We start from the raw sequence: 27,036 nt of genomic DNA on the forward strand, positions 1-27,036 counted from the left end.
ACGCACCGCAACAACCATTCTGACAAATTTATAATATTAGTAATATTGATAGTGTTCTAATTTATAATGTATTTCATTTACATTCATAATTTGGTCCCTAGTTAAATGATGCTTTGCCCTTTTTTTATACCTTTTTTAAATTTCCCTGAAACTTAGCTAATGGGCAACCGCTTAATTGGGCCAAAATGTACCGGTCCCGATGTGTCCCAATTATCCGGAATCCACTGGGTTAATGTAAAATCAGGTATTGTTATTTTTCTAAGATGAGCGCACGGCAGCAACATAATCCTCACAACGAAAAGTGTATTTAAACAAATCTAGAAGGCAGAGTTTCGCAGATTTTACCACTCGGTGCGTCCCTCCCGGTTACTGTGGTTGCTCAAGGGTTAAAATGATTCAGCGACCAACAAGCCGGAATGAAAGTCAAACATCTGTGTGCGACGCCCAAACCTTGAAACTGTAGACGAGATCTTTTTTCCCAAACACACAAGTGGGCTGGCTGGTCGGGCGTTAAATAGCACTCGATGAAAGCCGGGCTGCTGTCAGGAGGGAGCCCGAGATGAGCGAGATTATTGACCGTGACGCACTTTCCGACCCACACGCCGCTCGCTCGCTCGGGGTTATGAGCGGTAGGTGAGGCTCTTTGAGCATGCTCTGTCGGCACTGTGGCGAACCTGACTCGCTCATCCCCTCTCTTTTATGTTGCAGCCTCGGCCGGGGAGAGAGGCTCCAGATGCGGGAGCTGCTGACCGACACAGAGCAGGAGAGCATCCCGGAGGTACTCCTTGCATCTAGCCGCCGTCCGTAGCTGGGAAGACGCTCCGAGCAGACGATGCGCTCCCACCCTCCCCGCTCCCCGGCGAACGCCTCCCCCGACCCCAAGTGTCCGGCAAAGAGGAGGACGATTTCTTTCCATGGCATGTTTCATGCAAGATCCAGAGGAAAGCAGAAGCAGGAAGTGTCCGTCTCCAGCATCGAGAGCATCCACGTCGAGGCGGCGGAGACCGAGAAAAAACTGCAGGTGACCGACAGCCGGACAACCTTGGCATCTTCGGACTCGGCAAAGAAGGTACGCTTTCAATTACCGTTCAATGTAGACGGACAAACGTTTAGTCGTGTTTCGGCACCTTGTGTGCGCCGCTCAGAAATGTGATCAAACTATTAAGGGAACTCGAAAACTTAAGATAATCGGTGGGCTGGCCTGGCCTGATCTCCATGTGTTGTTATAATAAATAATGTGCACAATGCCGCTGTTCCCTTTCCCGCCCGTGATCGAGTGGATTTCCTCCCACAGTCCAAAGACACACCGGTCGGTAGGTCAATTGGCCTTTGTAAATTGTCCCGGGATTAGGGGAGGATTAAATTGGGGCAGAGTGGAGTGGTTCGAAGGGCTAGGACGGCCCGTTCTGCACTGTATCTCAGTAAGTAAACAATGGGCCGAATGGCCTAATTCTACTCCTATGTCTTATCATCGCAGTGGGTGAAGGAACGCTTGCAGGGTACCTAACGGGAGCACCACCAGCACATCTGTGTTGAGACCTTGTTACGCTGGTACATAGAAATCCAACGTGCCTTTTGATGAATGTCCACCACCCCCCCCCCACCTTTTCCTGGTGATCATAGAAAAGTAATGACCAAAAAAACACAGAAAAGTCTAAAACCATGGTAAGCTTCTGTTAATCTGTTAAGCAACATTGTACGGTGGCCTGGAGGCTTACAGTACCAGCGACCGTGGGTTCGAATCCCACGGCTGCCTGTAAGGAGTTTGTGCGTTCTCCCTGTGACTGCGTGAATTTCCTCTGGGTTCCCCTCTCAGTCCAAAGACCTGCTGGTTGGCAGGTTAATTGGTTGTTGTAAATTGCCCCGTGATTAGGCTAGCATTCGGTGGCATGTCTCAAAGGGCCAGTAGAGCCTATTCTGCTCTGTACCTCAATCAATAAACAAATCTCTAGGATTAATCGTTACTTGCTGCCTGTTCCACCACTGGCATTTAGGGCAGTAATGAAAGTCCTCCGTCTCTGTCAGTGTTCCAGGCTTCCTTGATCACGTCAGTCACTTCCTCTCGGTTCTCACTGCTGTCAGCCATGCAAGGCCTGGGTTGAGACTCAGGAATACCGTCGCAGTCACATGTAGAAGATTCTCCTTTGCTGTTTCTGTAACAGTTTTGTTTGACCAGTCAGGATAGTTAGGGCTGAACCCCCCCCCCCACCCCCGCCAAACCTGGAGGACCGGTGGACCACCCTCAGTCTGGCCTCTACCCTTTGACCTGTTTGTCATGGGTGACCCTACCAAGAGCCAAAGCAGAAAGTCCTGACTCCAGCCAACATAGCTCTCTGGGTCACTGAGGCACGCGAGCCTCGAAACCACCGAAAAAGGATGTCGGCCTGAAACATCGATTGTTTATTAATTTCCTTAGATTCTGCCTGACCTGCTGAGTTCCTCCAGCACCCTGGTGATGGTTGTGGTCCTCTTGGAGGTCTAGGATTATTCATAACTGTAGTATACTCAGTTATTACCCAATAGGAACTTGGTCCAGCCCTTTGCAGCAAGTATCTTGCCAGATATTAAATGTTGTCAAAGTATATTTCTGCCACCTTTGATGTACTGCAATTGGAGAATAAGTCAAGTGAAGATTGCAAAGTGCAGAGCTGTGCATTGGATACACCACCCTACTGTGAAAGCTCGGCAACAATCATTATAACTCTTTGGTAAATCAAGAATTGTCCAAGCTCAAAATGGGCAATTTTTACTACCTTTTAAAAAGAAAAAGCAAGTCACTCCAAGTGTTTTTCAAAGAAGTATTAACCTGTTCAGCAAAGCTGAAGACACAGTCTTTTTCATGTTTAGTCCAATTGCACATTAGATAGATCTTTTGAAACTTTTTTTCTGGAAACCTTCATTATGAAAGATCTACACTAAACATCAGAAAACCCTTATCTTGTAAATAGCGTATGATCACAGAATGCCGCTGTCATTTCCTGGCAAAGCACTAAACTCTCCTGGGTGTTGTACCTTCCACGTGTGAATGTTTTATGTGAAAGCTTTTTTCAGAAGTAGGAGCAAAAGGTGGTTTTGCACCCATCGGTTCCATCTCCATTGGTTTTGTTTCTGTGAGTACAGTACATTGGAGTCCCTTGACTGTTTATACAGCCTGCTTTACAGGCCAGTCAGTTATCAGCTGTGTTCTTCCTTTCACTTGACCTCTTCTGTACTAACTTCTTGAAGTTTGAATTGTTTTGACTTTGAATCAATTTTGCCAGTTCCTTTTATAATCTAACAGCACTACTCAGATCATTTATAGAGTCCTTAATGTTTTTAACCCTGGGACACCTGGTTCAGTGAATAAATGGTTTTACATTTGGCCTCTCTGAATGTGTCCTTTTGTAGATAAGGTAGCTGACTATTGTTCACTTCTCACCTCTTAACTCTCAGCTGGCTTCCTTCCCCTCCCCCCACCTTTTTATTCTGGTGACTTCCCCTTTCGTTTTTAGTCCCGATGAAAGTCTCAGCCCTCTGTCTCCCTCTTTGTCACCATCTCTCATCGCCTTTCTCGCTCCCTTTATCTCCATCCATCCTATCCCATCTTTCTCACTCCCTCTCTCCCTCCTTCCCACCCCATCTCTCAGCCTCCCCTTTTTCTCTCCCATCTCCCATCCCTCCTTCCTACCCTCAACTCTCATCCTCTCCTTTCTCACTCCCTCCATCTCCTTCCTTCCCACCATCTCTCATCCCCCCTTCTCTCTCCATCTGTCTTCCTTCTTCCCAACCCCTCTCTTATCCTCCCATCTCTCAGCCTCCCCTTTTTCTCTCCCATCTCCCATCCCTCCTTCCTACCCTCAACTCTCATCCTCTCCTTTCTCACTCCCTCCATCTCCTTCCTTCCCACCATCTCTCATCCCCCCTTCTCTCTCCATCTGTCTCCCTTCTTCCCAACCCCTCTCTTATCCTCCCATCTCTCCCTATCTCCCTCCTTCCCACCATCTCTCATTCCATCTTCCCACCCCCATCTCTCCCTATCTCTCTCTTTCCCACCATCTCTCATTCCATCCCACCCCCATCTCTTATCCTCCCATCGCTCCCCATCTCCTTCCTTCCCACCATCTCTCATTCCATCTTCCCACCCCCATCTTTCACCCTCCCTTTTTTCTCTCCATCCCCCTCCTTCCTACCCTCATCTCTTATCTTCCCCTTTCTCTCTCACTATCTCCCTCCTTCCCACATCTCTCCTTGTACCTTCCCACCCCATACCTTATCCCCCTTTTCTCTCTCCTGATCTCCCTCCTTCCCACCCTCATCTTACATCCTCCCCTTTCTCACTCCCTCTATTTCCCTCCTTCCCCCCCCCCCCTCACGCTTCTTGCTTGTCGTTGCCACTCTCCCTACTCATGATTTAGATATTCAGAATATGAGGCTGGACTTGCCTTATGGAATGCATTGACTGTTGATAACCTGTGTTTAGCAGCATTGCCCAGAGAGTAACACGTAAATGAGCAGATTACCTGTTTTAAGGATTTTTGACTGAGCTATTTTGCATTTGTCAGGGCAGGGACCCATTGTTTTTCTTCTCTGAAGTAGTGTGCTGACACCTTGTACACTTTAGAAAACAGGAAACAGGTCCAGAACTTGGCACCTCTTAAATTCCAGTGGTTCTTCAGCACTACAATGGCATGCCAGCTCAATTAAAGCCAAGGTCAAGTTTATTGGCGTAAGCCCAAGTACATATTCACAGGTGCAAAATCTTGGGCACACTGCAACATATAAGAAGCATTCAAACAAGAAAAAGACATAAATATAAGTCATTACAAGAAAGTACACAATTAAAACAAAATAAAACAGTTCGTTGTAGTTCAATGTGTTCACAATGCAACAGACACAAAATGCTGGAGGAACTCAGCAAGTCGGGCAGCATCCATGGAAACGAGTAAACAGTTGATGTTTCGGGCCGAGACCCTCCTCCAGGACTGAGAAGGAAGGGGGGAGATGCCAGATGAAGAGTATGGGGAGGGGGGGGAAAGAGGATAGCTGGGAGGTGATGAGTGAAGCCTGGGGGGTGAGAAAGGACAGGGGCTGGAGATGAAGGAATCTGATAGGAGAGAAGAGAGGACCATGGGGGAAAGGGAAGGAGGAGGGTGCCCAGGGGGAAGAGAGAAGCAGATGAGAAGAGCCGTAGTGATGAGGATTGTGCTGATTGGCTCAAGAACCAAATGAATGAAGGGAGGTAGCTGTTCTTGAACCTGGTTATATGGGACTTAAAGACGGCTGTACCTCCTTCCAATGGCAGCTGAGAAAAGATGTCACGGTCTGACTGGCGGAAATCTTTGGCTGTCGCCTTCCTGAGGCAGAGACCACTGATGATGGGGAGGGCCGGCACCGCTGTAGCATAACCGTTAGCGTGAGCTCGGGGAGTTTCGGAGCTCAGTTCCGTCACCGTTCTATAGGGAGTCTCTATACGTCCTCCCCTTGGAATGAGAGGGTTTCCCCGGGTGCTCCAGTTTCCCCCACAGTCCAAAGACCTACCAGGTAGTTAACGTCATTGGAAAATCGCCCCATGACTAGGTTAGGGTTAACTGGGGTTGCTGGGCTAGCATGGCTCAAGGAGCCTGAATGGCCTATGCTGTGCTGTGTCGCTAGATAATAAACGTTCAAGTTCCTGGAATGGGACTTGAATCAACAGTTAACAGATTCACAGAGGATTGTTATAAACTGAATTATAAGAATTAAGGCTACAGCAGTACAAAAACAATGGAATCCACCTTGCAGTTTCATGGATCCAGTATGCAGTCATCCCACGAGTCTGTCTGTGCGTGGATTTGCTCCTGATGTGATGCTGAGTTGCATCCTAGGATGGGCTGGGACACGTCGTCAGTGATGTAACCTGGGGTCACTGGGTGTGTCAGGTCTTTCAGCATCAGACACTCTCGCCCAGGCAACCCAGTCAGGGTTCATCAGGCCTTGGCTTGTGTTCCAACAGCACTGATCCACGGGTCACACCGCTTGATCCACAGCCAGCTGGAGACTCGCTCGGCAGCCTCTGTGACGGTCCTGATGGCTCTTTTCTTTGCAGCCCCCATAATGCCGAAGAGAGAGTAGTTTCTGCAGAGCAAGCAACAAGCAAAGCCTGTACACCCCACCTCTACAGACTCGCATCGTGCCCTCCACCCCCGTCTCTGGCACTGCTCTACCAGCTCCTGGTATTAGGCTTTCCTGGCGTTCAAAAGCCTCCTCAATCCAGTCTTCCCAAGGAACTGTCAGTCCTACTATGACCACCCACTTCGAGGTTTCTTTTAGAATGACCATGTCTTGCCTCAGGGATGATGACGCAAGAAGTCAGGGAACTTTAATTGCTTGCTGAGATTGATTTTTCAGTGGCCAGTCAGACGTCATGGTCAGTAGGCCTGGTGATCTGGGCCGCGGCTGTGTTTGGTCACCCGCATTGACAGAGCGGGTCGGCGGAGGTGCTTACTGTTGTTAACGGCCGAGGAGATATTTTCCACCAGTTTTCCACACTGGGCATGGTGCCCGCAGTAGAGACCTTCTCCCTGGGCGTTGAGGCGATAAATATTTTGCATAAATTCAAATAGGATACGGCAATACTAAGGGGCTTAACAACGGAATCCACCTAGCCAGTATCTTGCCTTCAGTATGGTATAGATCAGAGTCAGACCACAAATCTGTCTGTGGATGGAATTGCTCCTGTGACTATCTGAATAATGATCTGTCGGTGTCTGTGTTGTTAGGAGCAGTACATCAGAGCAAAAAAGCAGCAATCGGGACCGTGCAGACGACAGGGAAGCGAACTGGGATCGATGTGCTCCTAATCCTAGTCAGTGTTTTGAATAGCTTGTTGCTTTGAATAATTTGCTTATTCAAATAAGAGCAATAGCCTCTTATTGCTGAGGTTTGGAGATAGAGGAATTGTACCCGTGAGAATTAGGCAACCAAGGTGGGGAAGGAGCAAAAATCTCAGACATCAGCAAATAATGAAGGTGAATGCGTCTGTAGTTAAGGTGCATTCATGCACAGGCTGAAACAAAACCTTTAAAATACATTTTAATTCAGTTATTTACATATAAACTCATAATAAGTTGGTTGGGATTTAGTAATTTCCAAATAGTGTTTCTATTTTTTTAATCACTTACTATTTGGAAAGGTTTTTGTGAAATACACATCAGCGATATCTTGCTATCCAACTGTTAGAACAGTTGAAGGTCATTCTCCTTTTTTTTCTTTGGACTTTATTCCCTCGAGTGTAGGAGAGTGAGTGGAGGTTTGATAGAGGTATATAAAATCATGAGGGGTATAAAGGGGGTAAATGAAAGCAGGCTTTTTTCCCCAAGGAGGTTGGGTGGGTCTACAACTGGAGGTCATGGGTTAAGGGTGAAAGGTGAAATGTTGAAGGAGAAGATGAGGGGGAGCTTCTTCATTCGGAGAAAGTTGGGAGTGTGGAACAAGCCAGCAGATGTGGGTTCGATTTAAGGGGAATTTGGATAAGTCCGTGGATAGGAGGGGTATGGAGGGCTCTGGTCTGGGTACAAGTCAATAGGACTAGGCCGAGGAGCCTGTTTCTGTGCTGCCGTGTTTTATCACTCTGACTGCACGCCACAGGTGTTTGATTTGCTGAACAGTAGGCAGAGAGTTTGCTGTCATTCCTACAAGTTCGTCTCACTGTTCTTGCATTGCACTCTTTCCATGTGGTAATTAACACCTCTCTCTGCCGTGCCGTCAGCCCTTTTAACACCACCTACCCTTTCTGCTCTTTCCACTCCCTGCTGCTTTCACAACTGCTGCACCAAACTTCTGTTTATTGTCAGGGTGATTTAGGTAATTCTTCTGGTGGATTCTGTGGTTATTGAAAAATAGTTCTGTCGTTTTCTTCCGTCCCTCGTCAGTTATATGCTGAGAGAACTGAAAATGCAGAACACGGTGGGAATGCTGTCTCGCATCCGAATGTGTGGCAATTCTTGCCGGCTGCCCCCTGCACACCCTCGGGTTGTGAATGCAAACGATGCATTTCACTGTACGCACCTACCTGCAGTATTGTGTAAAAGTCTCAGGCACGGGGACTTTTGAACAGTGCTGTATTTGTCAACTTGAAGCAGAGAGTGAATTTATAAATCTGGTGGGAGCAAAGGGTGTTTGGAATGGAGAGGGCGGAGTGCCGTGGAAGGGGTGTGGGACAGATGGCAGAGAAGTGGTGCCAGGCAGGGGGGTTTGGTGTGGGTGCAGACACACCCAGCTCTGAGACACCAGGCAAGGTCATTTGATCACTATAGAATGTCTCTCAGGTGTTTCCCACTCCCTCCCCTCTCCCTTCCCCTTTTCCCAACCATGATACATGGAGCTTAGAAAATCAGGGGGCTATGGGTAACCCTAGGTAATTTCTAAAGTAAGGACATGTTTGGCACAATTTTGTGGGCTGAAGGGCCTGTATTGTGCTATAGGTTTTCCATGTTTCTATGATTCGCCTTTCCACTCTCAGTCCACAATAGAAACCCTAGTTATATATATATGTGCCTAAGACTGTAGCTGTCATAAGTAAATCTAAATCTGAAAAAAAATTATCTATTACACTCTGTGGACTCTTTATTAGGTACACGTCAATTAATGCAAAGATCTAATCAGCTGATCATGTGGCAGAAACTCAATGCAAAAAAGCATGCAGTCTTGGTCTGTGGTTCAGTTCGTGTTCAGACTATCAGAGTGGAGAAGAAATGTGATCTAAGTGACTTTGACCATGGGATGATTGTTGGTGCCAGATGGGGTGGTTTGAGTATCTCGGGCACTGCAGAGCTCCTGGGATTTTCACGCACAACAGCCAAGTTTACAGATGTTGGTGGGGGGCAAAGAATCTGTGGGCGAAAATACCTTGTTAATGAGAGAGGTGAGAGGAGAGTGGTCAGAGTGGCCCAAGCTGACAGGAAGGTGACAGTAACTCAAATAACCGCACGTTACAACGGTGATGTGCAGAAGAGCATCTCTGAATGCACTACGCGTCGAACATTGAAGTGGATGGACTACGGCAGCTGGAGACCACACTGGTTTCCACTTCTCTACCTAATAAGATGACGCATACCCATGCTATTTATCATTTCAGCTGCCCCAGAGGATACCCGGCTGATTGCATTTCAGATCAACCTTTCAGTAGCTGCTGTTTCTGGCTGATGACCAAAATTTGGAGTTGAAATTCATTTGATCACTTCCATTCACAATATTTTCGTTCTGATAAGACTCGGACTTTCATCAGCAAGTCATCCAGTCACAGGAAACCGGAGAGTTCTTCATCATTTGAGACAGCAGTTGGCAAGATACCAGGTCCCGTAGCCCGCAGTGGTTTAAAGGACGATCATGTTTTGCCTGTTTGCAGCAGAGCGATGACTGTGCAGAGCTTAGCATTCTGAGGGCAGTCTTTGCAGAAATAGGAAAGCTGCAGGTGGTCAGGCATTTGTGGAATCCGGGCATGAAAACTGTGTGCAGATATGGTCATAAGACTCAGGCCACTCGTTCCATCAAGTCTGCTCTGCTATTCCATTGTGGCCGGTTTATCGTCCCTCTCAATGCCATTATCCTGCCCCCCACCCTCCAGTAACCTTTGACACTCTTACTATTCAAGAACCTATCAACCTCCTCTTGACTTGGCCTCCACAGCCATCTGTGCAATGAATTCCACAGATTCAGCACCCTCTGTCTGAAGAAATTCCTCCTCATCTCTGTTCTAAATGGACACCCTACTCTGAGGCTGTGCCCTCCGCTACTATAGGAAGCATCATGGCCACATCTACTCTGTCTAGGCCTTTTCAAAATTCGATGGGTTTCAATGAGCTCCCCCCCCCCCCCATTCTTCTAAACTCCAGCGAGTACAGGCCCAGAGCCGTCAAACATTCCTCATACATTAACCCTTTCATTCCTGGAAGTATGCTTGTGGCCCTCCTCTGGATCCTCTCAGCTGTTTCCTGCTTGGGCTGAATGGAAATTTTTTTAAAAATATCTCCGGCATTATTACCTCCTGCTTTTCAAAATACATCCTCATCTTTCCCAAATGATCGGAGACCGCCAGTGTTGAAAGTTAAATGAATGGATTGGCATAAAATTTAATCTGTACATCATTGCAACCTTGCGGGGTATTAACAAGCTGACATTGATTAGCCTTGGATTTAAAACTATTTCAACTTTAGGAGGCATATGAAGTTCAAAATAAATTTATTATCAAAGTATGTATATGTCACCATATAAAACCCTGAGATTCATTGTCTTGTGGTTAGTTAGTTCCTCTTTGCACCTCGTGGTACATCTGGTGCAGGGAGCCAACCGGATTTGAACCTGGGACCATTCACCTCAAAGTCCGGTGCAGATGCCACTACACCACCAGCCAGGCAAACTCAATAAATTTATAGAGTAATACCATCACAACATCAATGAAAGACAGCCTTAGCGTTCAACCAGACTGCAGAAGATAGAATATAAAGTCCAGTCAGATAGGATTCCCCTCCCCCGCCCTTCAGCTGGTACTTCCTCACAGTTCAATTATTTCAGAAAATTAATTCAGTGGAATGTTTATATTTGTCTAATGGTTAAGTACGTGTTAGAATTTTGAAAATGGTTCAGCTGACACAAGACTTTGGTGCTGAATTTGAAAGATGTGTGTCAAGTTGCATCAAAACCAGGCTTGTTACCTCTGATGTGATAGCTATTTTTTTTTGTGACAGCAGTTCAGCGCAAGACAATAAACGTTACTTCCCAGTGGCCAAACATTTTAATTCCAATTCCCATTCCTGTTTCAACATGTCGGTCCTATATCAAGATGAAGTCACTCTCAAGGTGGAGGAGCAACACCTTGTATTCCAATCTGATGGCATGAACATCGATTTCTCCTTCTGGTAAAAAAAAATTCCCTGCCCCCTTTCCTCTTCTATTCCCCACTCTGGCATCTTACCTCTTCTCACCTGCCTATCACCTCCCCTTGGGTCCCCCTCCTCCTTCCCTTTCTCCTATGGTCCACTCTCCTCTCCTATCAGATTCCTTCTTCTCTAGTCCTTTTCTCTACCCGCCTGGCCTCACCCATTACCTTCTAGCTATCTTCCTTTCCCTCCCCTCGCCTTTTAATTACGGTGTCTTCCTCCTTCCTTCCCAGTCTTGAAGAAGGGTCTCAGCCTGAAACGTCGACTGTTTATTCATTTCCGTAGATGCTGCTTGACCTGCTGAGTTCCTGTAGCATCTTGTGTGTGTTGCTTTGGATTTCCAGCATTTGAGTTTAAAATTTACTATTATTTGCAAAGATAAATAGTGCAAAACAGGAATAACAAGGGTTCATGGGTTTATGGGATGTTCAGAAAGCTGATGGTGGAGAGAAAGAGATGGTACCTAACGTATTAATTTTGAGTCTTGGGACTGATGTGCTGAGAAGAGGGCATTGTGAGAACTCTCCGTGAGGCACTGTCTCTTGAGATAGTTGATGGTGGAGAGGGTTGTGCTGTTGATGGAGCTGGCTGACTGTACGGAACTCTGCAGCCTGGTGTGATCCTGTGAGCTGGAGTTTCCGTACCAGGTTGTGATATAACCGGACAGGTGGTTCTCCACCGTACGTCCATAGACATTTTCAGCAGTGTTTGGTGACTTGCCAAATCCCCTGAAGCCCCTGGTGAAGTAGAGCGGGTATGGCTCCTTTGTGATCGTGTCAAGGTGTTGGGCACAAGATGTTGACACCCAGTAACCTGAGGCTCCTCATCCTTTCCCCTGCTGACACCTCAATGAGGGCTGTTGTGTCCTCCAAACTTCCCCTTCCTGGTCCACAACCAAATCCTTGGTCTTTGCTGACATTGAGGGCAAAGTTATTATTGTAACACTACTCAACCAGCTGATCTCCCTCACTCCCATGAGCCTCTTTGCCAGCATCTGGGATGATGTCAATGACAGTGATGTCTCAATGAATTTACAGGTGAGGGGTTCCCAACCTGGGCTCCACGGACCCCTTGGCTATTGGTCCATGGCTTGGGAAGGTTGGGGACTCCTGCTATGGATGTGTTTGTCTAGCCACACAGTCATGAGTGTAGAGAGAGTAGAGCAGAGGGTTAAGCATACATCCTTGAGGTGCGCCAGTGTCGACCATCAGCAAAGAGGAGATGTTATTACTGATCTGCACAGGCTGTGGCCTTCCAAGAACAAAGATGAGCATCCAGTTGTAGGGGAGTTACAGAGGCCCAGGGTTTGAAGTTCGTTGATTAGTACTGAGGTAGCCATACACCTTTAATTAGTTCCCTACAGCAGTTCAAATCCAAACTTCGTGCATAACAAAAAATGTTTTGCTGTTTCAAATGGAGCCCCACCATCCTGCTGCCATCAGGAAGAAGGTACAGGAGCCTCAGGACTCTCACCACCAGGTTAAGGAACAGTTATTACCCCCAGCCATCAGCTCTTGAACTAAAGGGGATAACTTCACTCAACTTCACTTGCCCCATCATTGCAATGTTCCTACAACTAATGGACTCACTTTCAAGGAGTCTTCATCGTATGTTCCTGATATTTATTGCTTATTTATTTATTATTATTATTTCTTTTGTATTTGCACAGTTTGTTGTCTGCACTTTGGTTGGGTAGACTTTCATTTATTCTGTTATGGTTTTTATTCTATAGATTTATTGAGTGTGCCCATAAGAAAATGTATCTCAGGGTTGTATATGGTGACATTTATATACTTCGATAATAAATTTATTTTGAACTTTACTATAATATCAAACCAGTTCACAACTACATGAGACTAGTTATGCCCTGGAACCCGTGAGTCTTTTCTCTTTAGTCTGTCAGAAGTTTCAAAGTTCAAATATTGTTATCAAAATACATGTACGTCATCATTTACAACCCTGAGATCCATTTTCCTGCGGGCATACTCAGCAAACCTATAGAATAGTAACTATAACAGGATCAGTGAAAGATCAACCAGAGTGCAGAAGACAACAAACTGCAAATGCAAATATAAATAAATAGCAGTAAATAATGAGAACATGAGATAACCAGATAAAGAGGCCTTAAAGCGAGTTAATTGGTTGTGGGAACATCTCAATGGATGGGCAAGTGAGTGTAGTTATCCCCTTTTATTCAAGAGCCTGATGGTTGAGGGGTAGAAACCTGGTGAACCTGGTGCTGTGAGTTCTGTTCCTTCTCCCTGATGGCAGCTGCGAGAAAAGAGCATGGCCTAGGTGGTGGGGATCTCTGATGATGGATGTTGCTTTTCTACAACAGTATTTTGTGTCAATGTGCTCAACGGTTGGGAAGGCTTTACCCATGACTGAACATTCCATTAAGAAAGATAGCTGTGCCCACATAATCCCATTTGTTTTTCGTTTCGCAGTTTCAACTCGATATTTTATCAATAATTTTGATAAGAACATCATTCAGCCTATTGTCTTTTGGAATCCTGAGATAAAATATCAATGGAACAGGTGATCTTAGAACTTCAATTCAGTTGACATACGTGCTCATTGTTATCAATTAAAAGCCAAGTACCACGCAGAAGTACCGGCAGGAGAAATAGTTTGTGACCTTGAAACAAAATATAAGATGCTGACCTCAGCCGGTTTTATTGTCTGCCTGCAAGAATCCTTAAACCTCATCCTTGGATGAGGATGGGAGTCACTAGTCCAAACTTCTTCGGCCCCGGCGTATGGTCTAGTTCAACACTCATGGTCCCGTTCCTCTCTGTTTTAAAGCCCCCTGATAGAGTCATAGACGAGTACAGTGCAGAAACAGGCCTTTTGGCCCATCTAGTCCATGCCAGACCATTTAAACTTCCTACTCCCATCAACCTGCACCCTCCATATCCCTAACATCCATGTACCTCAATTTTTGATGCATAATCAAGTGAAGGTATTGTCAGAGGCACAGCTCAGCTTTTGACAGCAGAGGAACAGATCTGACGGAAGGCGATGGGAGTAGATTAGTTCAAGTACCATGGTTGCAATCCAGCTGTGAGGGTGATGGAATGAAGATAAACAGGTACGGAAACCGAGTTTGTAGCACAAGTGAGGACGATGCTGGTTTTTCTGTTCACAAAACAGCAGATCCCACGCCATGTGTAATGCTAATAAATCTGATTCTGAAAGAAAGTTGTTGAAGTTAGATAAAATTAATTAAAGATGTTCCCACTGGATATTAATCATCTATGACTCATTTACCAAAAATGTTGCCTCAATGAAAATAATGGAAGATAAAGTTTTAAATCTAGAATTCTTCTGCTCCATTGGCTCAACTCTGCTCGGATCAGTCTACTTACTAATTAAGGTGTCAGAGAGAATAGGTAACAGAAACAATTTTAACCTGAATCCAATGGTTTCTCCTCTTCAGGCATCGTCTGGTTTTCTAGAATGTCCCCTGTGCCTGGTGCGGCACCCGTTCGAGAACGTGCCCAAGATTATGACGTGCCACCACCGCTCCTGCCTTGACTGCTTGCGCCAGTACCTGCGGATCGAGATTACGGAGAGTCGGGTGAACATTAGCTGCCCCGAGTGCTCGGAGCGGCTGAATCCGCACGATATCCGGATGATCCTGAATGACCAGGCCCTGATGGAGAAGTACGAAGAGTTCATGCTGCGACGCTACTTGGCTTCAGACCCTGACTGTCGATGGTGTCCAGCACCAGACTGCGGGTATGTAGAATTTTTCTTTTAAGAAGGAATCTTGTGATATATTTATTTATTGAGGTACGGCATGGAAAAGGCCCTTCCAGCCCTTTGACCTGTGATGCCCAGCAATCCCCGATTTAACTCCAGCCTAACCATGGAACAACTTACAAAGACCAATTAACCGACCTGACCGGTAGATCTTTGGACGGTGGGAGGAAGCTGGAGCTCCAAGTTGGGTGCTAACTACACGCTGCTGTGGGCCCATGGTTGCTGTTTAATTGACCATACAATCTTCTTGCTCCAATTGCTCAACCAAAGTAGGCACTGGATTTGGACTACAGCACGCCCAGAGTTCGTTAACAGCAAAGCCCTTCTTTGCAACACCAGTTGTATTTGTCTTTTCGAGTCCTTCCATCTCACGGTCACTGAATGCAACGGCGATACAGTAGATTGCACGGTGGCTGAGCAGTCTGTCAGTTTGGATTGAGGTGCAGTACCAGAATTGAGCTGACCGATACTGATGGCGATTCTGCGGGACTGCCGGTCATCAGGGACGCAGAGCAGGGTCGAGGGCTGAATTTCCCGGTTCCTGCAGGACCTCGGGGTGAACCTGGCAGGTGGCATGCACGGACTTACCTGGCGGTTGAACTAAACCAGCACGAGGAGGAGTACTCTCGGAAACCGAATTTATCTTCCAGGAGCTGTGCAGATGAGTATAAAGACCGTCGGGTGAAATGCTGGCTGAAACCATCAGGTTGACGGGGAGAATGAGAACAGTGGGGGACATTGAAGGGTTGTAGTTACGGTTGATTCAATAATTAACATGGAACATAGAAATCTACAGCACATTACAGGCCCTTCAGCCCACAATGCTGTGCCGACCATATAATCTCGGGCCGGGGTTTCCAAGCACTTTTTATGCCATGAACCTATAGCATTAAGCAAGGGGTCTGTGGACCACGGGTTGGAAACCCCGGAATTGGGGGCAGTAGATTGTGTTCCTTGGAGATTTCATCGTTGGGGTCTGATCAAACTGCCTTGAAAGAGTATTTGAGAATGGAGGGTCCAATTGCTCCTTCTCATGTTAAAATTGGCCACATTGAATGGTCCTCTGTAGTTTCCTTTCTTCTTCGGTTGTCCATCGGAATCAGATGACGACGTCCACTCCTTTAACGGTGAGATCTTTGATGACTAGACAGTCCTATCCTGGACCCACAAGTTCTATTGCAGGTGGGACATGTATATGTGGGAGTGATGGTAGTGATGGCAACCAAGGCTGCATTTCTCCTGACTCTCCTGCTGTCTTCTGGTTCTTTCCATCTCCAGAATACGAACCCCGTCCCTACACAGCTGTCGCCAAGTGTACAGTCAGCAGCAACAACCTCCAGGTCTTCGGGTCTGATCTTGCACTTCCTTAAAGCATTCTTCATCTGATCCTTATGGCGCTTCTTCGGCCCTCCAGCTGAACGTCGACCATGATGTAGCTGGCTGTATAACACTCTGAGGGGTAGCCGACATGGGGGCATCCTTATCACGTGCCCCAGCCACTGTGGCTGACGCTGGGTGATCATGGCCTCAATACTTCTGCAGTTGGTCTTTACAAGTATTTCAGTGTGAGGCACCCGCTCACATCAGGTAATTCCCAGGATGTGCTGAAGGCAGCTTATGTGGAAGCGCTCCAAGGACTTGATGTGATGGCTGTAGGTTACCCAAGCTTCACCGCCATAAAGGAGGGTGGTGACACAGACCACTTGGTATAAGGTGACCTTTGTGGAGGGACGAAGGCTCCTATTCTGAAAGACTCTACACCGGAGTCTCCCAAAGGCAGCTGATGCCTGTTTAATGCGGCTCTGGATGTCGTTGTCAATGCCGCTATCCTCAGGGAGAATGCTCCCCGGATATTTGAAAGATGGCGCTACTGACAGCTGACAGTGAAGGCAGGTAGGGTTTCCTAGGACCTAAGTGAAAGGAAAGATCTTCAAGGGCCGATGAATTGATCATTATCTGAGCTACAGTAGGTGCACAATGGAAGAAGTGGAGGCATTACACCGAAGAGTGAGGAGAAATTATTTGTTTATGCCCAACATGAACACAAGTACTTGAAGTTGGCTTTAAAACAATGATACGGGAGGGAGCACAAGAAGGGTAGATGGCTGCAACTGTAGAACTTGGTCAAAGACTGCGGTATATTCTTTGTCGGCAGTTGAATGCATAGCACAGTGGCACTGTGGTTAGCATAATGCATTACAACACGAGCGATCGGCAGTTGGAGCTTAATTCCTGCCACGGTCTGTATGTTCTCCCTATGACCATGTAGGTTTCCTCCTACGTTCCAAAGATATACCGGTTCGGGTCAGAAGGTTGTGGGAGTGCTACATTGGTGCCGGAATCACGATGACACTCGCGGGCTGCCCCCAGCACATCCTGGTCGTTAATGCAATGATGCATTTCACCGTGTGTTTCAATGTCACTAATCTTCTTTATCTGAATTTGTTCTTTACAAAACATTTCAACAGGTAAGACGGTGACTGCTCCTATAATCATGTCACAGAGGCGGAGAATACCAGAGTTTAACTTTGCTGAGGGTCGCACAAGGTGCACGCTGATTTGGATTTCATGTAAATGGGAGATGGATGTAGCGTACAGCGATGGATTGAAAATATTTAAACGTGTTATTAGCTACAAGTAGGCACAGTGATCTGAACATGAGGACAGTTTACTGACACTGTTGGGTGCAGATCCATACTTCACCCCACTGCTCACCATACACAGCACAAAGCACAGCACAGGGATGCAGTTGAAGGGAATATAACTCCCCTCGCCTGAGTTCAATCCTACCCTCCGGCATTATCTATGTGGAGTTTGCACCGTCTCACTAATGCATGGGTTTCTTGCGAGACCTCCAGTTTCCCCTTTCACCACAAAGGTGTACAGATCTTCATGACCCTGACTCTACCACTAATAGTTCAATCAAATATCTGCCAGTTATGCTGAAAAGGTACCTTTTGCTTTGACAGACTGTAGCCTTGCACTAATGCACTGTTAGGTTCACTGTTCCCTCTGAGTCGTGTGGGCACGCAGTTACAGAAATGCTCCCACACACATAGCCCTTGTTGCTACACAGCTGAAGTTTTATATATGTTAATATAATTTTGAAATTATGGTCATTTTAAAATCTGTTAATATAATTATGAAATACCTTGAAATTAATAATGTTAGTGAATATAATCCACAAATCTTCCAAATAATAAATGTATCACTACCTTCTTCAAAAAAATTTTTAGAGCTTCAATGCATTTTCATGGTCAGTGTTTCAAGTTACAATGCTGTAACAAATTGTAACAATAAACACAGAATAGGAGTCGGTAGCTCATTGTCAATAAACAACCGGCCTGCTGAACAGTCCCATCTAGTCAAAGCATTTTACTTTTGCCATTGTGTTAGTTGTTCTGACTGCCTGACGTTGATTACTTCTGAGTTGTGGTTTGTGTTTGTTTGATGTGCATATTAGGAACAAAAAGCATTTAAAGTGCAACACAGTTTTCAGGTCATGTTTTTAAAAAAAAATGTTTCCTGCTCAGAGCAAAGGTTTGTCCACGCAGCTGTGGGAAAAAAGTTAGAGGGAACGTTGCTTAAGTCTTGAAGATTCAGCTGCCTGCCTGTCTCTGAATCTTGTGAATTGGTTGGTTTACAAATTAATGACTATACTTAGTAATCTTCCAGTAATGTCCAATTCCTTAAATTATGTTGGATTGTTTAACTCCCTTCAAGTGATAAAGATATAATCAATACTTTCAAGCTAATCTAAACCTATCTTAATGTGTTATTAGAACAGTTCACTTTGCTACATTTTATGAAGTTAGCTCCAGGCCTTTTTTGAGACATTACCACCCAGCTATTCAATTTAGATTGGCTTTGTATTTTTTTTTGAAAAGCTTAGAAGTAGGTGTGTACAGATTTGTTTGATATTCTATATTTATTAAAATTAGATTAGGATGAATCATGAGAACTGAGTCAGGTATCACAACTGGTATTTATCCAAAGCCCGATTCACTTGCATCTGAAGATCCAATTGGTTCCTTGGGAAATTTTTCTTTTTCCAGACACCGAACTGCCTAAATTTGAGTCACCTCTGTCTAAGTTACATCCCACAAGTATTTTATTACAAGGAATTGATGTTTGGTTTCTTCGAGGTGACACAGCAGCGTAGTAGTTAATGCAACACTTTTAGCAGCAGCTGAAACACTCAACGATTCAGAAGTGTGTTTATTATCAACGAATGTATAAATTATACAACCTTGAGATTCGTCTGCTTGCAGGCAGTTGCAAAGCGAGGAACCCAAAAGAACCCAGTTATAAAAGTTAAGACCAACCCCCAGTGCCCACAGAGAAAGAGGAATGAAAAAAAAACAAATCGTGCAAGCAACAGGTGGGAGCAACTACAACGGCATTTGGGACCAAACTGAGTCTTTGGATCAGGATTAAATTCCCGCCACTGCCTGTCAGGAATGTGCGTGTTCTTCCCGTGACCATGTGGGTTTTCTCTGGGGGCTCTGGTTGCCGTTTTCCCCACCCCCTCCTTCCGGCACATTCCAAATACATACAGGTCAGGGTTTGTGAGCTGTGGGCGTGTTACGTTGCCACCGGAAACGGGGGAACACTTGCAGAACTGCCCTAGCACACCCTCAGTGCGTGTGCCACGTTTCACTATGTGCCTCGGTTATTTTAATGTAAAGCTAAACTTACCTCTCTGTAGGCAGCTAATCTAGTTGAGACTGAATAGATTTCAGGTACAGTACTCTTGATATTAAATCACACAGTTTTAAAAATATTGTTAGCAACACTCATCAAACCAATTCAGTACTTAAATAGTTAAAAGTATCAAGTACTTGAATTATCCAGATTAAATGTTCACCGTTGTGTTTTGATTACAGTTGACAAAAATCAGGCCCAGAATATCTATGCACAGTGATTGAATGAACTAAGTTTAGTTGGTATATGTGTTTATTTATAAGATAATTACTAAACGTTCCCATGGTGAGGATGAAAGATAAAATCCAGAAAGGTATCAGGCGGTAAATGGTGTGATGAAGTGCGGTAGATCAGAACACCTTCTCAAGCTGGCTTTGTCAGACTGGGTTACCCTAGGAAAAGATGTGTGCAGGATATGTGTCAGTAAACACTTGGCAAACTACGTTCTGCACCTTGTGCCTACCTCGAAGTTGATTTTAAACACAGTTAATTGGAGCAGCTGCTTATTTGGGACAACTCTTAAAGAACAAAAGCTAATCGGGGAAAGTGGCCGAGATTCCCTTTTTTCATCTGGGACACGATGCTGCTCAACAGGGTCAGGAGACTGTGGCTGGACAGTCTAACTGGCATCAGTCGTGTGCATTCGTGTGGCCACTAGACTCTACACCGTGCTTAGAGTGAAGTTTTTAAATAGCATCCGTTGCATGTATTTGTGTTCAAAAGGCAGTGATTTTTGTTGTCACTGATAGTTGGCAAGAAATAAGCAGTAAGAGAATTCAGAACTGATTTGCTCACTGTGGTTTCAAGCATTCAGGCTTGGAGATGCCAGAAACAGTTAAGAGTGGAAATAAAATGATTTCACTACTTCAACAAGTTATGGACTGTGAGGAATTTGAAGGTATCAGCAATCATCATGAATGTTGGAATGAAAATAATTATTTGGAGGGTGCAGTCCTCTAACTTTGTGTGAATGCAGTCTGTTATCTCCCTTGGGGGAGAAGACTGGCCCATTGTCTGCACGGTTTTGTTCGGTGAGTAGGACATGGTCAGGTTGTTGCTGGATTTGTCCGTGGCAGATCTCTGTGAAAGTTCCGTGGTACTATTACAGCTCAGGGTGTCAGAGTTTTATTCTAATGTCACCTGTAAGGACTCTGGATGTACTTGCTGTGGAATAGACAAGTTTTCTCCACGTGCTCCGGTTTCTTCTCTCAGCCCAAAGATGTACCAGTGGGTAGGTTGATTGTAAGTTGTCCTGTGATTAGGCAAGGGTTAAATTGGGGGTTGCAGAGCTCAAAGGGCTGAAGGGCCTTTTCCGTGCTGTGTCTCAGTAAATAAAATAAAGATTTTAATGATCCAGAAACTTAAAGTGGGAGTTTTCTGCGTATTATTTCTACTTATTGCTCAGCTTTTCAAAATTGGAGATTGTTGACTGAATTAAGTTCCACACCTGCCAAGGAGGGACTCGAGTTGTTTGCCGAGGCATCGGCTGTAACCGCGTCTGTGCAGACAGTGTGGGCTGTGCAGAGTACAGGGGTCTCCAGATGGGCCAAGTGAATGGGCAAGGATCTGGGAGGGGTATTTATTTATTTAGAGATAGGGCACGAATAGTCCCTTCGAGCCACGCCACCCAGCAACCCCGATTTAACCCTAACATAACCACGGGACAACTTACAATGATCAATTAATCCGCCCTGTCCGTTTTTGGAATGTGGCAGGAAACCGGGAAAAAAGCACCCATTCCATGGTACAGACTCCTTACAGAGGACGTTTGTGCAGAGTAAAGATAGGAATGGGGGGCAGTTTTAAACAGTGAGCGTTGAAACATCGTTCAGTGGCTTTTGGTTGTCATTATGTACCTTGACAGGTAAGGTAGAACCAGGCCATTAGGAAGGGGGGCTGGCTGCGATTACAAAGAGAATTTGAGAACAACCGTAGAACCATGAAGAATGAGATCTCATGTAGAGTATTGTATTCAGGTCCAATCTCCCCACCGAAGGAAGAAAGTTTATTTACTGATGCCGCACAGAGTAGACTGTGCTGGCCCACCAACTCCTAGCCTAATCATGGGACAATTTACAATGACTATTCAACCTACTAACTGGTACATCTTTGGACTGTGAGAGAAAACCAAGGAATCCGGAGAAAACGCACATAACCCATGGTGAGGACGTAGGTGACGTTGGAATTGAACTCTGAACTCTGAATTCGACGCTCCAAGCTGTAATAGTGTCTCACTAACTGCTACCACGGCATGCCAGTGTAGGTCTGTAGGTATCAAAAACGAAGAAGAGGCCTGTTCCAGATTGACTGCATCTTCAGTGAAATAAATTGCTGTGTTTTCCAGGTATGCTGTGATTGCTTACGGATGCGCCTGCTGTCCAAAGATCTCCTGCGGGCGGGATGGCTGTGGCACAGAGTTCTGTTATCATTGCAAACAGCTCTGGCACCCAAATCAAACCTGCGACAGTGCTCGCCAGCAGCGAGCTCAAAGTCTCCAGATTCGAGCAAAGCAAACAACAGTACTGAGCTTTGGCCAGGAATCGGGCAGTGGTAAGTGTGAGACTGTTTCTGCACTTGGACTTTCATACCGTTGTCCATGTTTCTGCGTTTCGATGAACTGATCTGCATCAACATGAAAAGGATTAAGTTTTTTAATGATCTATCTTCATATCATTCTGTCATTCCCAGTTTATGGGTTGTGGCTGTCTTGTCAGTCTCCAATCAAAGTTCAAAGTGAATTTATTATCCAGATACATATACATCACCATATACAACCCTGAGATTCACTGTCTTGTGGGCATTTGCAGTAAATACAAGAAAAACACTAGAATCGATGTATGACCCCACCCAGACAGCCAATGTGCAAATGCCAATAAACTTGTGCAAATACGAAAAAAGGCAATAAATATCGAGAACGTGAGATGGAAGAGTCCTTGAAAGTGAGTCCATAGGTTGTGGGAACAGTTCGATGTTGGGGTGAGTGAAGTTATCCCCACTGGTTTCAGAGCCTGATGGTTGAGGAATAGTAACTGTTCCTGAACCTGGTGGTGTGAATCCTGAGGCTCCTGTGCCTTCTACCTGGTGGCAGCAGTGAGATGAAAGCATGGCCTGGGTGATGGGGATCCCTGATGATGGATGCTGCTTTTCTGCGAGACAGCATTTCATGTAGATGTGCTCAGTGGTGGGGAGGGCTTTACCTGTGATGCACTGGGCATTGGTGTTATACCTACCTGCTGTTATATCACCCAGGAACACAGACCTAGTGTCCATTTTCAAACTCAACACATAAACTGTGTAATAGCACCTGTATTTCATATCTTTTAATCTTTGTTGATTTGCTTGCGTGCCCAAGCACACGTGCTAATCTCTATGAAACCTATTTATCAGGTGATGAAATCAAACCGTGCCCGCGCTGCGAGGCCTACATCATCAAGATGAACGATGGAAGCTGCAATCACATGACGTGTGCTGTGTGTGGCTGTGAGTTCTGCTGGTTGTGTATGAAGGAGATCTCTGACCTGCACTATCTCAGGTAGGAGTCGGTCAGGACTGCTTAAAGTTGTGTTGAGAAGTGGGTTTATTTACTTTTGAACTCCGAGCAGTTTCAGTTATTCGGGATGTTTGCTGTGACGTCAGACAAACCCCACAATTTTCTCCAGTGGCTTCCGATCCAGGCAGAGTTCTTGTTAGTCAATTCTTCCTGAAACGTCATGCCCATTGTTAGACGTGGGTTTCTGGCTGAGTATAAACCAGATCCCGGGCTTCATTGACAAAATAATTTTTTACTCTATTTTGGTTCCAAAGTTCTGTAGGAAGCTGCAGATGGGGGTGGGGGGGGGGTCCACTTTTTAGAAAGTGACCTTCATGAAGCAGAGCACTGAAATCCCCAGAAATGCTCCACTTAACAGGACAGACAACCTTTCTATGTCCTCGCTAGAGACACGGACTTGTACGACAGTTATGTTCCCAAAGCATGGGGAGTAAGAATTAACTGTTGATCAGCTGGCAGAAATAATGTCAGTAATCTCGTGATTAAACTTGCTTCATGTTCTGAGTGGGGCAGTTTCTCGGAGGAAAAAAAAGTCGCAGGCACGGAACGTCATTTCTCTCTGCATGGTTGCTGCCTCCCCTGCCAAGCATCTTGTTCTGCCCGTTTAGCAAGTCAGTTCGGGTGGCGGGGTGGAGATGCGTCTCTACCAAAGGAGGTGTAAGGCATTCCTTCCATCCGCTGGCCTGCAGGTTGCCCTTGGGAAAGGTGTAGCACCTGCTTAGCCCCCGATCAGGGTCACGTTAAGCCATGGGTGGATTGTCGTATGGGCAGCCGGTGCATATCACAAGTCCTGACACCAGGCAGACAATCTCTGAAGAGTATTGATAGCGGCTGGGGTCACCCATCTTGTAAGGACACTGACTAGCAGAAGGCAGCAATGGCAAACCACTTCTGCAGAAAAATTTCTGTAGAGCAATCATGGTCATGGAAAGACCACGATCGCCCACATCATTCGACACGGTTCATAATGCTGCTGCCCATTTTCCAAAGAGTAGAGCACACGCCATCTGGACAAATGGGCGTTATGACACAGCTTGCCCAGGCTTCACCGACCTGACACTTCTGCAGTGTTTGTGGGGACAGGGGCATTAGCTTTTTCACACTCTCGATCCAGAGTGCTAACTTGTTTTTGGAAATCCATTTCTGTTCTTGTCTGAGTCTCCCAACGGCAGCAGACTCCTGACGTTTCTGGAGAGAGAGGGGAGGGAGGCCCTTGCCGGTGAGGTCGTGGGGAGGTTTTAGGCAGCACCCGATCAGCAGGCAGGCACTGGGACACAGAATCGGAGTGCGTTCACTCGGTGATTCAGAGGGAATGTCACCAGAGATACTCGCAGATTTGTCCCGGTGGACCATGGGGAGCATTCCAATGGGCTGCATCACAGTCTGACCCTGCACAAGATCGAAATAAGCTGCAGAGAGTTGTGAACTCTACCATCCAGGACATCTTCAAAGAGCAATGCCTCAAAAAGACATAATTTTTACCTCATTAAGGACCCCAGCACGTGCCCTCTTCTCATTGCTACCATCAGGGAGGAGGTGCAGGAGCCTGAAGACACACACTCAACAATTCGGGGACAGCTTCTTCCCCTCTGCCATCATGGGTTCATTGTTCATTCAGAAAACTGAACACTACCTCACTACCTTTTTTTAAATCTTATTGCACCATTTATTTAACTTTATTTATATATACATATTTCCTGTAATTTACAGTTTTTTATTATTATGCATTGCTGCTGCATTACATAATTTATACTATATGCTGGTGATATTAAACCCGAGCTCGGGCTGAGGTGGAATCTGCGGCCTCGTTTCCTGCTGCTGCCACCCTGGGTGCTGTGGCCTTTCGCTGCCGAACCCTGTCTCGCAGCCACTGAGCAGGGACCTCTAACAATCCTTCATCACCCTTCAATCCTACGTGTCTGCTAAAGGATCTCGGAGCAAACAAAGGCAAGGTTTCCAAATGGCGGGAGGGCAAAGTGGATGAAGTTGATGAGTTCAGCACGAGTGTAGGGAGCAGCACCAACGCAGTCTCTAAGTTGTCTTTTTCTTTTGCTGGCTTGATGCAGCATCTTCTCACAATCTATGTGTGTGAAAGCGATCTGTCAGGGCGGCTGAAAAGGTAATTGGCTGCCATCCTACAGTTCTTCTGTGTCCAGGACAAAGAGTTTACCAAGAACTCCCTTCTTGAAAGCTCAATAGGGCTATTAAAACAAAAACTTCACACCATCTTAAAAGTGACTTTGTCAGATAATCTGATCAACCAGTCTAATTGGCCCTCTCCCCACCCCACCCCCCTTATCTATTATCTTGGGCACCACAGTACACTGTAAACAGTTTAAACATTTTATAATGCTGTTTACATTGTAATGCATGCTGCTGTTTAAGCACATTTTATTCTATATCCATACTTGTAACTTTACTTTGTAGTTCTTTATTCTTTCTAATCGTTGAATGTTTTTTGTTGGCATGTCACACCAGCACCCCAGAGTAAATGTATATGGTGAATGAAGTTGATTCTTCATGGAAAGCTGGTGTATCTGCAATAAATTTGTTCTTGATTTCTCTCATTGGAGGTGTTCTCATCTTAAACCAATTCCCACTCACCCCTTGTTCTCCATTCTTCACCCAGAGGACCTCCCACTTACCCTCAGTCCCATGTCCCACTCAGAGGAACCCCCCCTTCCCTCAGAGCCATGTCCTACCCTGTTGATTTCCATTCTAACCTGTTCTCCTCTTCTCCCCCACCCCTCACCCCTATTGTCACCACCTTCTTGGAGACACTGGAGGGAGATGGTACTTCGCATCAAGTGGACGATGTCAAGACTGGATTCTTGTAGGGCCGCCCAGATTGTCCTTCTCAAATAAAGCTGATTTGTCACCTGAAGCAGCAGCAGCATTTGGCTTTAACTAGGATTGCGACCATTTTAGTATACAGTATTAACGGCAGTAATGCTGCCACCTTGTGGCTGCAGGTTGCACTAGTCCTGCTAGGCGATGTGTTACTGTCGACCACTTTAACATTGGCCAAGGGCAAGGGTTGTCCTCTGACCTGAAGCACGTTCTGACTTCCCTTCGCTGTTATTTCCAGCCCCTCTGGTTGCACCTTTTGGGGAAAGAAGCCATGGAGCAAGAAGAAGAAAATTCTCTGGCAGCTTGGCACTCTGATTGGCGCTCCTGTGGGCATTTCCCTCATCGCTGGCATTGCTGTTCCTGCCATGATCATTGGCATACCAGTCTACGTTGGCCGTAAGGTAAGAACGATTATCAGAAAGAATCTGCTGGCGGCTGTTAATGACGCCTTTCCTCATACTAACCCCACAATGTTATTGTAAATAATTGTCTTTGTCATTTATCAACCAACCTCACATTAAAGTTTTCTCTTTGACACCCCACAATTATGAAGGCTCACTTTAATCTGCTTTAATTGTCATAATTTCTCATTCCTGCCTATAGAAAATGTACTTATAGGAAAGTTTAAATTTGTCAGTAAGTTTCATTGTACTTGGATAATTTCACTTAAAGTGTAACTGAATTTCCTTTGGTACCTCTGCTGCATTCAAACTTGCTGATTTTGGCCAGGCTGAGTCATATCATCGTGCTTGACTGCAGCACAGAGGTACGAGTGGACTCTACCGAAGATAAATTTGAGAGTGCTGCTTTTGATGTTGATAAAGAATAGGGTGGAGTGATAATGGCTGTCAGGAATGCTTGCCTGGAGGTTGGAGACACACACACACACTTTAAAAAAAAATGACTACGCTGCTGACTGCCTTGGGTAAGTCATACTTAGCAGAGACAAGAGGCAGGAGTTCAGGCTTATAAGCAAATTAGTAAATGGACCCATTTCAGACCTAAATAATTTAAAAAAAAATGTATTTCTCCTTTCATCAAAATGATGCTCTGTGCCCCAAAGGATGAAAGAAGAGGCCCTCATCCACTTTACTGCTTTTTTAATTCACTTGGAAACCAACCATCATAATTGTTTCAAAGAAGAAGCAGGAACATGTGCCTCTTGTCTTTTCCTCTGTAAATCACCAAAATAAAGGGAGGAAAATATCATAACCAACTTGTAAACCTGTTAGCCCTGGATGCATTATCCCTTCATATTGGAGAAAGTCAGGC

General features: G+C 45.6%; 1 protein-coding gene across 5 annotated transcripts in view; it reads left to right on the top strand.

Annotated features, from left to right (window-relative positions):
* Nucleotides 1–27,036, top strand: part of rnf19b (ring finger protein 19B) — a 154,467-nt gene that overhangs the window by 119,082 nt on the left and 8,349 nt on the right. For 4 of the 5 annotated variants that reach the window (XM_059954646.1, XM_059954644.1, XM_059954645.1 and 1 more), the window contains 5 exons: nt 709–1,069; nt 14,335–14,636; nt 21,709–21,914; nt 22,752–22,896; nt 26,003–26,165. In XM_059954646.1, coding sequence (XP_059810629.1) covers nt 833–1,069; nt 14,335–14,636; nt 21,709–21,914; nt 22,752–22,896; nt 26,003–26,165 — 1,053 coding nt within the window. In that variant the 5' untranslated portion in view covers nt 709–832. Of the gene's footprint in view, nt 1–156; nt 630–708; nt 1,070–14,334; nt 14,637–21,708; nt 21,915–22,751; nt 22,897–26,002; nt 26,166–27,036 lie in introns of those variants that run through there. The other variant, XM_059954642.1, reaches the window with a different exon arrangement.

Source organism: Hypanus sabinus, chromosome 30 (genome assembly GCF_030144855.1).
Source record: "Hypanus sabinus isolate sHypSab1 chromosome 30, sHypSab1.hap1, whole genome shotgun sequence".
In the NCBI taxonomy this organism is placed as follows: domain Eukaryota; kingdom Metazoa; phylum Chordata; class Chondrichthyes; order Myliobatiformes; family Dasyatidae; genus Hypanus; species Hypanus sabinus.